Source organism: Coptis chinensis, chromosome 3 (assembly GCF_015680905.1).
Source record: "Coptis chinensis isolate HL-2020 chromosome 3, ASM1568090v1, whole genome shotgun sequence".
NCBI lineage: Eukaryota > Viridiplantae > Streptophyta > Magnoliopsida > Ranunculales > Ranunculaceae > Coptis > Coptis chinensis.
Genome location: NC_141458.1, coordinates 113,006,942 through 113,019,085, shown reverse-complemented (window position 1 = coordinate 113,019,085; position 12,144 = coordinate 113,006,942). Strand labels below are relative to the sequence as shown.

The following is a 12,144-nucleotide window of genomic DNA, read 5'->3' as shown; positions in this document are numbered from 1 at the left end:
CTAGAATTTCGTATGGCGTCTTTTTACATGACAGGACTCGTAGCAGGCCATTAATCTTTACTGACTCTGTCTAGCATAAGTAAAGTTCCACCATGTTTTAGTGGAATGGGAGGTTTCCCCCCACATAGATTTTAAGTATACAAAAGATATGCCGCGCGCGTGCGAAGAAGTTGAGGAAACGAGAGTTGAAATATCAATTTACGTTGGGGTGAGATTCATTTTGAAGAAGTAGAAGCCTCCTACCTATAATAGTCTGCTGCAGATCTTGTGCATGGCCATTAAGGAGCATCCAGAGTAAGTATATAGCCGAGTATAAGCTGTTTTTCATTAAGAAAGAATGGAAGATAGCATCTGAGTGTATTTCAAAGAAGCTCTCGAGATCAGTGTAGTAAAGGCGTTAAAGCGCACCTAAGGCTAACACCCTCCTCAATGCCTTAGGCATGGCGCTGAGGCGGTGGCCTGATAGAAGTGAGGCGCCAGAGTAAGTAATAAAAAATAGATATATCAAATAAAAAATAAAATAAATATTAAATATGACATGAATTATTACTGATTTGCTTAGCCAAACTTTAAAATTAATTTTATGTGATTGTAAACATAAAACTATTGTAGTCATTTAAAATAAAAATCTTAAGCAATAAGTAGAGAGCAAAATAAAACTTGTATCTCTCAATGCAATTTAGCTCAACTTCAATAAACTAAAATAATGAACCGATAGAATTGAGTCAAATGAGTTTTTCATAAAATAGAACACGTGATTCAATTTTAGAATCCCGTAAAACTTCATTTAAAATTTAATCCATCTTTGTGTTTTCTCTCAATCCATACTACTTAACAAAAACTAGTCAAAATTAAGTTTAAAGTGTACTCCACAATGAAACTTATTAAATTTGTACAATTTCTTATATCATACAACAATTGGATCGAGTGTAAATGTGTCACGTATAGCAAAAATTGTAAAAAAAAACGAAAAAATTGTAAAGTTGATTGATAAGGCGCTTTGGCAATTCTACATACCTCGACAAAAACGAAAAAAGCACACGCCTTATATTACCTCTCGCGGCGAGGCACTAAAAGTGCGCCTTGCGCTTTAAGCGCGCCTAGGCGCGCGCCTTGACTACACTGCTCGAGATATCATTCTGTTGTCTTCGTGGTAGTACTTGAATACTTGATATATGTAAATTTACTACTCAACTCTAATCCGTCCAAATTTTAACTGCGTAGAGTCGCAATGGCACGTAATGTTTTTTTTTTTTCCTCAAAGATTTGCATATTATTATACTAAACGTGCCGTTGACACGCCGATATTGTCGTAATACAAATATTTACAAATGAAAGGGTGGCCGGCATGCCACCATGTAACGGGATAAAGAAATTCCATGTTGTGCTAGAGTATCACGGTGGCGTTTGCCTCCCGTAGATGTGAGTTAGAGACAGATTGGTGAAGGAGGAAAATAGTTTATGGATATCCTCTATAATTCCGCCGCCCATGGAGTGTCCCCTGTCATTTCCTTTAATACTGACTAATCAACGCCTCGAAGTCGCCTGGATGTGTAGGCGTGGGATGTTGTGTGAGGCTGCCAGAGAGAGACCAAGTCTCATTGCCAATGCTTCTGCAATGAATGATGTGGAGATAGGGACAAAATCGACTGCTGCAGCGACGAAAGTCCCATCAGAAGTCCATAGTACACAACCCAAACCCGAAGGACCGGGGTTTCCATGGCAGGCGCCGTCTGTGTTCAAAGTGATGTGTGGAGGTGCATTCGGCTTCCAGCAGGGGTGGGCTAGCTGTTTCGTTCTCTTGGGTTTAAGGAGTAGATTTTGGGCTTCCTTTGTACTTCTCCAAAATGCCAGACTAGCTCGTAAGGTGCCTTGTGGTGTTACCCTTTTTTGCTCAAACAGTTTCTCGTTTCGACTATTCCAGATGCTCCAGCAGAGGATGGCGAATAATTCTATAGCAAAAGGGATAGTGTCATGCGTGTTCCGCAGCAACTGTTGGATCTTTGTTATCCAAATTTGTGGGGTCTCAGTGAAGGGGACAGAACCTATTTGGGGAAGTGGACTAGTTTGCCATACGGTCTGGGTAAAAGGGCATTCATGAAAGAGGTGTCAGGCCGCGGTCGGGTGGTTGTTACGAAGATGCGGTCGGGGTTAATGTTCAACCCAAATCGGAATAGATTTGAGGATGATTTCAGAGCATCTCGGGAGAGTTTCCACATGAATACTTTCACTCTAGGAGGACACTTGAGTTTCCAAATGATCCTCCAATCAAAGAGAGGTGTTGTGTTGGTGGAGTGGAGGGCGTGGTAGCCTGATTTGATATATTTCCCATTGACTAAAAAGAGTCCAAATTCTTTTCGCCGTGGTTGGCGCCGAGGGAAAGTGGGATGGAGATGATCTGTTTGGCAATATCTTCCGGCCAGCAGATGGTAGATGATGTTTGAACGCCATTTTCGCGTTGTACTATCAATTAGGTAGGAGACAAAGAGGGGGTGATCTTTGTTAGTCAAGGTAATTGGAGCGATGACACCTTCGTTTCCCGGAATCCAATTTGTCGGTGGAAAGGTTTATAGAAGTGCCATCACCTATTTTCCAGCCCAAGCCTTTATGTAGGATCGAAGCGAAGCTTTGAGGATATCTTTCCGGACTCTTGAATCGGTCGGGTTTGGGCAGACTGTTAAGAAATCATGCTTCCGGAGATATTTTGCCTTTACAATATCCACCCATAGGGACTTGCCGCTTGCAATGACTGCCCATGCTTTTTTTGCTAGAAGGGCGAGATTTTTATGTTGAAGATTATGGACTCCCAAACCTCCCTGAATCTTTGTTTTTCAATAGTATCCTAGTTAACCGAGTGCACTTTGCGAGTGTTGATGTCATGGCCCCAGAGGAATGCACGCCGATGGACATCAATTGGCTGTGTGATCATTTCCGATAGTTTAAAAATCGCCATTTGGTGATTTGGAATAGCGGAGCAAACCACGTTGATGAGTGTCGATCTACCGCTTTTGAGAGGGTAGATGCCTTCCATAATCGAAGTCTTTGTTGCAGTCTCGAATAATTGGGTGGAAGGACTTGCTTGTAACTCTGCTGAGGCAAGTGGGGCTCCCCAAATAGATTGTGATTGGTAGCTGTTTTTTGATGCCAAATATTGATCGAGCGCTGTGCTTGAAATCTACCGTCGAACGAGGGCTGAAGAGCATATCAGATTTATCAAAATTTATTTGATGTCCCGAGGATTGGCAAAAAAGTTTCAAGGCAGAGACCGTTTCATTTACTTCATTGAGGTCGTTGTTGCCAAAGAGTACAAGATCATCTGCGTAGAGCAGGTGGTGTATAGTTGGCACACCACGGCCAATGGAGATTCCCTTTATCAAATTGGACTGTTGGGTATGAAGGAGATGAGTGGAGAGGACCTCCATACCTAGGATGAAGAGGTATGGTGACAACGGATCCCGTGGCCCCTTGACGAATACCTCGCTTTGGGCTGAAATATCCGCAAGGTCTACCATTGACGATGACCGAGTAGGATACGGACTGCACACAGAACATCACCATATTGCACCAGTGGTCATTGAAGCCAAAAGAAGAGAGAGTTTTCCTAAGGAAATTCCAGCCTATACGGTCATAGGCTTTAGATAAGTCTATCTTGGCACCCCATTTTTGCGAAGCTTTTTTGTTTCTGGTGTGGATGTGGTGAAATAGTTCGTTTGCAATTAGGATGTTATCATGGATGCTCTGAGAGGGAATGAAAGCGCTTTGGAAAGGTCCTATAATCTTGTGCAGCAGTGGACGAAGTCGATTCACTATTACTTTGGACAAGATTTTATAGGCCACATTACAAAGGCTGATAGGACGAAAATGCGACGGATGATCAGGTTTTTTCGTTTTTGGTATAAGGAGGATGTTGGTGTGGTTTAGAGGTTTAGTGAATTGAGTAGTGATGTAGAATTGTTGGATGAAGCTAGTGACATCTTGACCGACGGTATCCCAGTAGGTATGAAAGAACTTCCCAGTAAAACCATCGGGTCCTGACGATTTATTTGCTCCAATTTGGAAAGCTGCTACCTTGATTTCTTCCTCCTTTGGGATTTTGATCATGTCAATGTTGTCCAGTGCAGATACCCGTGATGTAAAGGAGTTGAAAATTTTGCTTGTCGGGTCATCATCCGACTTGTCAAAGGATTTGTGGAAATGTTCCACAAAAACCTTGGAGATGGCTTCTTCTTCATGTTGCCATAGGCCTGCCGTGTCTTTGATTGCAGCTATGCCGTGTGCTTGTCTGTTGATGATAACAGACATATGGAAAAATCTTGTATTATCATCGCCGTCTTGGTGCCAGGTAGTATTCGCCCGTTGTGCCCAATGTCTTTCTTCTCGCAGCACTAGGTTGGCAAGGATCTTTGCCAAGGCCTTTTCTCGTTGGTCCGTAGCTCGAGTGCGGGCTGAAGGAGGGGTTTGTTGGATATCAGTAAGTATTTCCTCAATTTCACATATTTTCTTTGCGGAATTTCCAAAAACATCAGCTTTCCACCGAATGAAGTTTTTCTGGCATAGTTTTAGTCGCTGTGAGAGTTGATAGGAACTAGAACCTTTAAAGTTTTGATTCCAGCTGTTTTGTACTGGGGATTTGTTGTCATGATGTAAAAGCCATGCATTTTCAAAGCGAAAGCGGTGAAATTTGTGGGAAGGTGGGTTTATGACACTAGTGAAAACCAAGACTTTGTGATCTGATTTCTGAGAGAATACATAGTTAAGTTGGGAATTTGGATATAAAGAACACCATTCCACATTACAAAATAAGTGATCAATGGTTTGAGCAACTCGAGCTAGGCCATCGTGCTTGTTTGTCCAGCTGAAGCATTTCCTGTGAGGTGCATACTGCATTAGATTGCAGCTATCTAGCATGTCTGTGAGAGGAACGACTCTTCCCGGTGTAACCGGGACACCACCTATCTTGTCTTCCTAGGAAAGCACCTGATTGAAATCACCAAATATTGCCCAAGGACCCCGTATGTGTATACCAATAGCCGAAAGTAGCTGCCATTGAAGTTTTCTTCCATGATGCTTTGGGTGGGCATATATACCAGAGAAAGTCCAAGTAATTGTTGGTGTGGCGATACAGTGAGCAGAACCATGTATTATCCAGCTATCAGATTGCTCGATGGTCACCGACAGATTATTTGTCCATAACAAACTCATTCCACCAGATCGTCCATTTGAGGGGACATGAAAGTAGTTTACAAAACCTTGTCTTTGGATTGTTTGGGATATCTTTGGAGATTTTACCTGGGTTTCAACAATAAGAATCATCTCCGGTCGAAATTTGCGAATTTTCTTAAGCAAATCAGCACCTGTCGAGGGGTGACCAAACCCTTGACAGTTCCATGAGAGGAGACTCATTTTGGGGGTGGGGGCTGTTTACGGCCAGCCGCCAACACCGTTTCAGTACGCTCGGGTATCTCCGTGGAAGTGGTATCATCATCATGGATTTCCGTAAGGGAGACCGATGCATTGTGGGTAGAACTATCTTCAGAGAGTTTCATGAGAGTGAATTTTTGTTTGAGGCTTGACGGTTGAAAGAAACAACTTTCTAGAACTTGGTTAACATCTAGGATGACTTGATTTTTTGAAGCATCTAGTTTCTGTTTCTTCATGCCTTGAATGGGTATCGGGCATTTGCCTCCGAGGAGCAATTCGATATCAGAAGTGGGTGAGATGTGTGAAGGTGAGGGATGATGGGAAATAGATGTTGGAACAGGTGAGTGTGTTGGTTTTGTGGGTATGGATGAGGGTACAGTTGTGAACATGAGCTTCGTCATTCGCATCTCTATAGGTGGGGTGTCAGGGATGAAGTCAGAGGAAGGTAGAAATGTTTGATTTGGTTCAGAGATAAGTTGTGGGGTATGATATAGGGTGTGGCGAGAGTAGTTGGGGTGGGATTTTGATTTTGGATTTCGTTGATCGGTTGGCCCCTCAAGATTCGGATGCAAGTCTTGGCTTATATTTCCGATTTGGGAAGGGTTTGGTGGGTGTAGGGAAAATGTCTAGATCCTTTGAAAGCAGGGTGCATGATTGGTAAGATTTGGCCAGATCCTTGAAAGCAGGGTGCCTGTGGTGTCACCCTAAAAATCAGGTGGTTTGAGTGTTAAACATGTGGAGTGGGTAGTAGGTAAAGGTGGATGTTCCGCGACAGGTAGGGGTTATGATGTGTTGACTAACCGTTGATTGAGGTTGGGGACATGATTGATCGAAGTTTGAGGAATTTCCGGGTTCTTGTGATGTGCATTATTGGTTATGTTTCTTTGTCCGGATGATACGTTTTCATGGGGTTGTGGAAGATCAGAGGGTGTCGATCATTGGTGGGGGTGTGGTGATGTTTGTTGGAATTGAACCGGAGGCTTGATGTGAATAGAGGTTTTGTTCCAGTGAAAGGGTCAACCCGTTGATAGCCTGGAGGGGGTATATTTGCAATGCAGTGTTTGTAGCTGTGCCCGAGAATGCCACATCGAAAACAGACCAGAGGTAGATGTTCATATGCATATTCAACCCAGATACCACCAAATGTGGATGGGAGTGCTGCACCAGTTGCTATTGGTTTATCCACCGCTATTTTAATTTTTGCTTTCACCATGCAACGAGGTGGTGCATCGTCTTCCTTTCCGGTGAGGGGAATGCTAATGAAAAGAACTTCGCCACACTTTGGGACGCTTCTTTGATCTAGAATACTACGAACCGTTTGTTCGTCATAATAGCAGTGAGGGAGGTTTACAAGATGAATCCAGAAGATAGCTTCCGGAAATGCTCTATCCAGAGAGTAGTCCTTCCATGGTCTTAACTGTAAAGTAGTTCTTGCTGGATTCCATGGCTGATTTTCTAGGATGAACTCGTATCCTCCAGTTCTTGAACACAAATTCAAAGAGGCCTCCGGGTATACCATAGATTTAATCGGTCGAATTGGGTCCCAAGCTGTAGTGAGATCCAATTTGATAGTGTTGTACCTAGTTTTGTCCACAAGTATCTTCCCATTAGAGTGAAACTGTTATGCTTATTGAAAAGTAATGCCATCCGATTATCCAATTGGGAGAATATTTTGACCATCCGAAGGTAAAAGATACGTGTCTGTGGGGTGGAAGAACCTCTCGCCGCTGGTGCCTTACCTTTGTCTTCGTAGTTGGAGGGCAAAGCATGGGTTTCATGGCCAGTAGTTGTAGTGGTGGATGACCCTAAATTACTCTGCAGGGAAAGATGTCGGTGGTCTTTATTGGTAGTATCCATTGGGTAGACGTTGGGTGGTATGTGAAAAGGTGTTGATGTTGGAGTGGAAGAAAGGTGAAGAAACTCTTTTATAGGTGGTTGTACCCAGCAGGTGGTGTTGATGGTTATGCTTTGAAAAGATTTGTGGGCACAGATACTCTGATTAGTGAAGTTACAGATCATCCAGCATGTTGCGTGGGGGTCATTTGATTTCTGTAGAAGGTATAGTGCCAAGAGTGGTGGTGATGATAGCCTCCTGAAAAAAAGTATTCATAAATTTGTGGCTTCCCTGTTCTCCGAACTCGCTTTGAAGCATAGATCGGGATTTCGGAATTCTCGGAATTCCGGTAAATCCAAAAACCGAAATCCAGTAAATTTCGACCCTATAGAATTCGGAATTTCAAATTCTTTCGGAATTTCGATTATTTCGACACTATATTTAAAATTTTGATTTTTTGAAAAACCGAAATTCCGAACGGAATTCCGGAATTTCGTTCAGAATCACGAACTATGCTCTGAAGTGAAAAAATGGGTTTCTATTTCCATTTCAAAATAACTTCAAGTGGGGCATATATTCCAATACTCTCCGGCACATTAGTTTATGCAACTCCTAATCACTGGTTTGGGTCTATAGAGTGTCAAACATCGACTTTGTTACTTTGTCAATTAATAAATATATGTTTTTCTTTTTAATGTATAAGCACCTAATTTATTAATTTAAACAATATTTCATACTTCTTTTGGTAATTATTAACTTAGTATTTATTGAATATATTAATTATAAATACTATATTCATAGGCCCTCTATAGACGCTCGAAGATCTGGTGACTAAGGTCGTCACTCAGTCTTACAAGTATAAATTGTTCAGGTTTATCATAAATGAAGTTATTTGCATGTGAATCTGAAGATTTTGGATGGAGCTTTCATCCAAGCAAACTCAGTTTAAAAAGTATTAACCCCATTTTGAATAAAGGATATTTAAAGAACTTGGGATGACCCATCAACAGTGGCGCCCAGTTAAGTAATCCCAGAACCTCTATCAGGCAAAATCCAACACAAACTCAGAACATCATATGTTTACTTATTTCAAGATATCTAATGAACTTATGCTCTATAAGGAAAATCATACCTGCTTGAAACACACAGTACATGTATTATTCCTATATTACTTGTAGCAGGGATGGATATACATGATTTATCAAGAAACAACAAAGAACAGGTTCGAGATGCACGTGAAAATAAAAACAAATCAATTGAACAATGATAGATACTAACCTATTTCTTCTGTATACTTGTCCAGAAGGACAAATAGAGTATCACCAACACCAGGTATCACGACGATGTATGCTTCCAACTTATAGTAGGCTGCATCCAAGCGCAATGTAATAGTTCTTTTGTATTGTAAAGATCCTCCCCAAAATAGTCGCCAAAAGAGGACTGCCATCTGCCTACCTGAAGAGAGTAGAACAGATAGTTGTTCTCGCTATTAAATGAGACAGAAAAATAAATCTTGTTCTGCATTCTTTCTGCTACTGCCTTCAGTGCTATAGATGAAAAACGGCTTACAAACAACATTGTATCTTCTAAATTACTTAAAGTCTTCCAAGTCTCATTCGAATAATCCAACTTCAGCACATGAACATATTTCCCCTTATGACTGACAAAAACCGATAATATTTCTCCATTATACTCCAGCAAATAGCTTCGGTGGATACAAGAACAAGGCCGAGGAGTACATAGAACAGTCCAACCATTTAAGCCATCCTTCAGATCAAAGATACCCAGGTGTCTTTTTTGCCCCAAACAGTAAAAAGCACCATTGCAGAAAACTGGAGTGACCTTAGAAGGGATGAATCGAGCTTCACTAACACCCAATATGTTAGTCCAAGCATCATCTTCCAGATGCACAAAATAAATATCAACCGCATTAAACCCACGGAAACAAATACCAAAAGTAACACAATCTGGAGAAGTTGGTGGAGATGAAAAGGATACACCAGAGAATGAAAAAATTTCTGTCAAATCTGGAAGTTCGACTATCTCCTTAGTGAAGGGGTTGAAAAAGAACATCGAATAGTCACCTGCGGACATTAGTAACCAGCCATCCTTTGAGGAGCAAATTCTAGCATACAGTAGCTCTGGCATGTCAAAGTGAGAAGTAATATTGCACGTCGGGTCAAGGAATTTGCATCTACTGCTCTCTCTATTAGAGGACATGAGCCAAGGATACTCAATTGTGGAACCAGTTGGATTAACTCTCCACCGGATTGGACGAACCGAAAATGCCCATGTTTTACAAACGCAACGAAGATTCATATAATCAATAGCCAAGGGTAGATGCATTGCTATCATCGCTACGAGATCAAAGGGAGATCAATCCAGCAAATCCTTTCTGATTTCTCCACATTTACTTTTATTATTGCTAGTGTGTTACGCATTGCCTCCATCTTCAATTCCTTCTTCGCAGTTGTATTTTCATCTACGTTCTGCTTTTCAACCAGCCTAGTTAATAAAGTTACATCAGCCATTAGATAAAAATTTGAAATATACAACAGATTACAGGGGGAAACATAGAAATAAAGACATATGAAATGACAAGGAAAGGAAGACATACCTGTTACTAGGCAGTAGCCAAAAAGGTAAAGAGGAAGGTGTCCTTAAATTCGGACAGGGCAGATAAATTGATATACTCTCGTCTTCCAGATCAAATACATACAAATTATGCTTGTCTTGCACCAGGGTGAAATATATGCAATTTCCTTTCAATCCTGACTGAGTAGCAGAGACAGACATAGAGTCAGCGCCAATAGTTGATACAAATATCACGTTATCACCTAAACAGTCCATGATCACCCATGCCTCCTCGGAAAAATCCATCTTGAAAAGCTCAATATGGTTGACTCCCTTAAAAGTTACACCCTCAGAATGTATGACTACGAAAATTATTTCGCCACAAGATTCAACCAAATAAGCATGAAAGCAAACTGTTTCAGGGTAAGATTGAGGTCTTTCGAAATCTAATGTCCTCGCCAACAATTTGCCACAAGGTTCCTTATCAATAATTATTGTCAAACCTTGCATGGTAAGAGCATAGATTGTTCCATCCGTACAACTAATGACCTTGTGAATGTAGTCATCTATTTTAATTCCATCCCTCACAATTTCATACTCGTCCTTCGTCCAACTTTTGTCTCCTACTCGCCACCACAGAAAGAAACTTTTCCCCACGAACAAAACCGTACAATCTGGATTGGCAGGTGGAGACAATAAGATGCAATCAGAATTCTTTATTTGTTCAATGTCATCCTCATCCCGCGGTGGTAAATCAATTATTTCTCGTGTATCAGGATTCCATAAAAAACAGTGGTCTTCTTTTGATAAATAGTCCATCATAATTAACCAACCGTTGATGGACGCCAAACAACAGCATCCAAAAATCTCGTCGAAGTTTTTCGTGTAACTCTTCTTGTTTGGATATGATAATATGTCGAAGAAAGTCAGCTTCTTTGTACCCTCTCCATTAGGGAAGACGAGCCTAGGAGCTGCAAGGTTGCTTATTATTGTCTTCTTCATATTCTCTGTAAATCAAGTTAGTCAGTAAACACCCAATCTAGCTATTTCAATCAACTAGTCATCTATTTTGGTGGTAGAAAAAGAACATTAGTAATGGATGTATAGTCCTATTATGTATATAGACTTCCGTTTCCTAGTTGAAGCAGAATTAGAAAATTTTAGTTTCCTAGTATATATATAATGACCGTCGTTTCCTATTTCAGTTTCCTATGTCACTGTTTCACCGTGAGAATCTAGTCACAAAGACCATCTCCAAATTTCACAAAATAGAAACGCAAACTTCATTGCCATTTACCGAAAAAATTAAAAATTAATAGATAAAAAACAGTTCATTGCACATTTTTGGTGAGTTTTCATGAAATGATGGGCTATCACTGTGTGCCACACCATCTTAATTGGCCTCCAGAATTACACGCCCTTTTAAGTTTTAACTAGAGTAGATGAGTGGAATCATGCATCTATAGACACGCTATGCTATGCAGATCATAGCGACCGGGTAGACCGTTAGATGCCTCTTCACACATCCCGATGCAATGTTAAAATCTGAGAAAATTAAGAGAAAAAAGAAGTACCCAAAATATTTTTCAATAAAACCCACATTTTTCTACTTTATCATTTTCCATGAAAAATCTTGTCTTGTTTTAATTTGAACAAAATCAATATATATATATATATATATATATATATATATATATATATATATACCCGTATATACGGGCTCGCTACGTCGACATACTAAATTGACATACGCATTCCAAAAGCAAATTTGCACATTGAATTAAGGGCTGATTTTTGGTAGAGATGACTTACCTACTATGGATAGTATCTCCACAAAAAATCACCTCAATCGGATATGTCTAGTCTTACCAAAAGAGTGTAAAAAGAGTGTTAAAATTCTGGACCGTCAGATAAATTTTTAATTTGAACTCATATTTTGGTAGGGTTAGAAATGTTCAAAGGAGCTGATTTTTTGTGGAGATGATCTCCATATTGTAGAGATCACATCCCCAGAAAATCAGTTTTTAGTTCATTATGTAGATATGTAAGATTGCATGTGTTAATTTAGTATGTCAATTTTGTATGTGAGCATGAACCAGATATATATATATATATATATATATATATATATATATATATATATATATATATATATATATATATATATATATATATATATATATATATACTAGTAGCATATCCTATAATGATTCTGGCCTCTTAAATTCATCCGGGTATTTTTCTTACATATAATACCTACCCCTGGATGAATAATTAAATCAAATGTCTAGATATTTATTAATGAGGACTATTTG

At 40.1% G+C, this 12,144-nt stretch overlaps 2 protein-coding genes across 2 annotated transcripts; both read right to left on the bottom strand.

The window, feature by feature from the left end:
- Positions 1–8,590: 8,590 nt before the first annotated feature.
- LOC147513100 (F-box/kelch-repeat protein At1g57790-like) lies at positions 8,591–9,601 on the bottom strand. The gene has a single exon (XM_086598857.1). The coding sequence runs from the start codon at positions 9,599–9,601 to the stop codon at positions 8,591–8,593; it is 1,011 nt and encodes a 336-aa protein (XP_086454983.1).
- Positions 9,602–9,612: 11 nt separating this feature from the next.
- On the bottom strand, positions 9,613–11,003 carry LOC147513099 (uncharacterized). The gene is made up of 2 exons (XM_086598856.1): positions 9,873–11,003; positions 9,613–9,760 (listed from the first exon to the last, which is right to left on the bottom strand). The coding sequence occupies exons 1-2, from the start codon at positions 10,829–10,831 to the stop codon at positions 9,613–9,615; spliced, it is 1,107 nt and encodes a 368-aa protein (XP_086454982.1). The 5' UTR covers positions 10,832–11,003.
- Between the last annotated feature and the right edge of the window lie 1,141 nt (positions 11,004–12,144).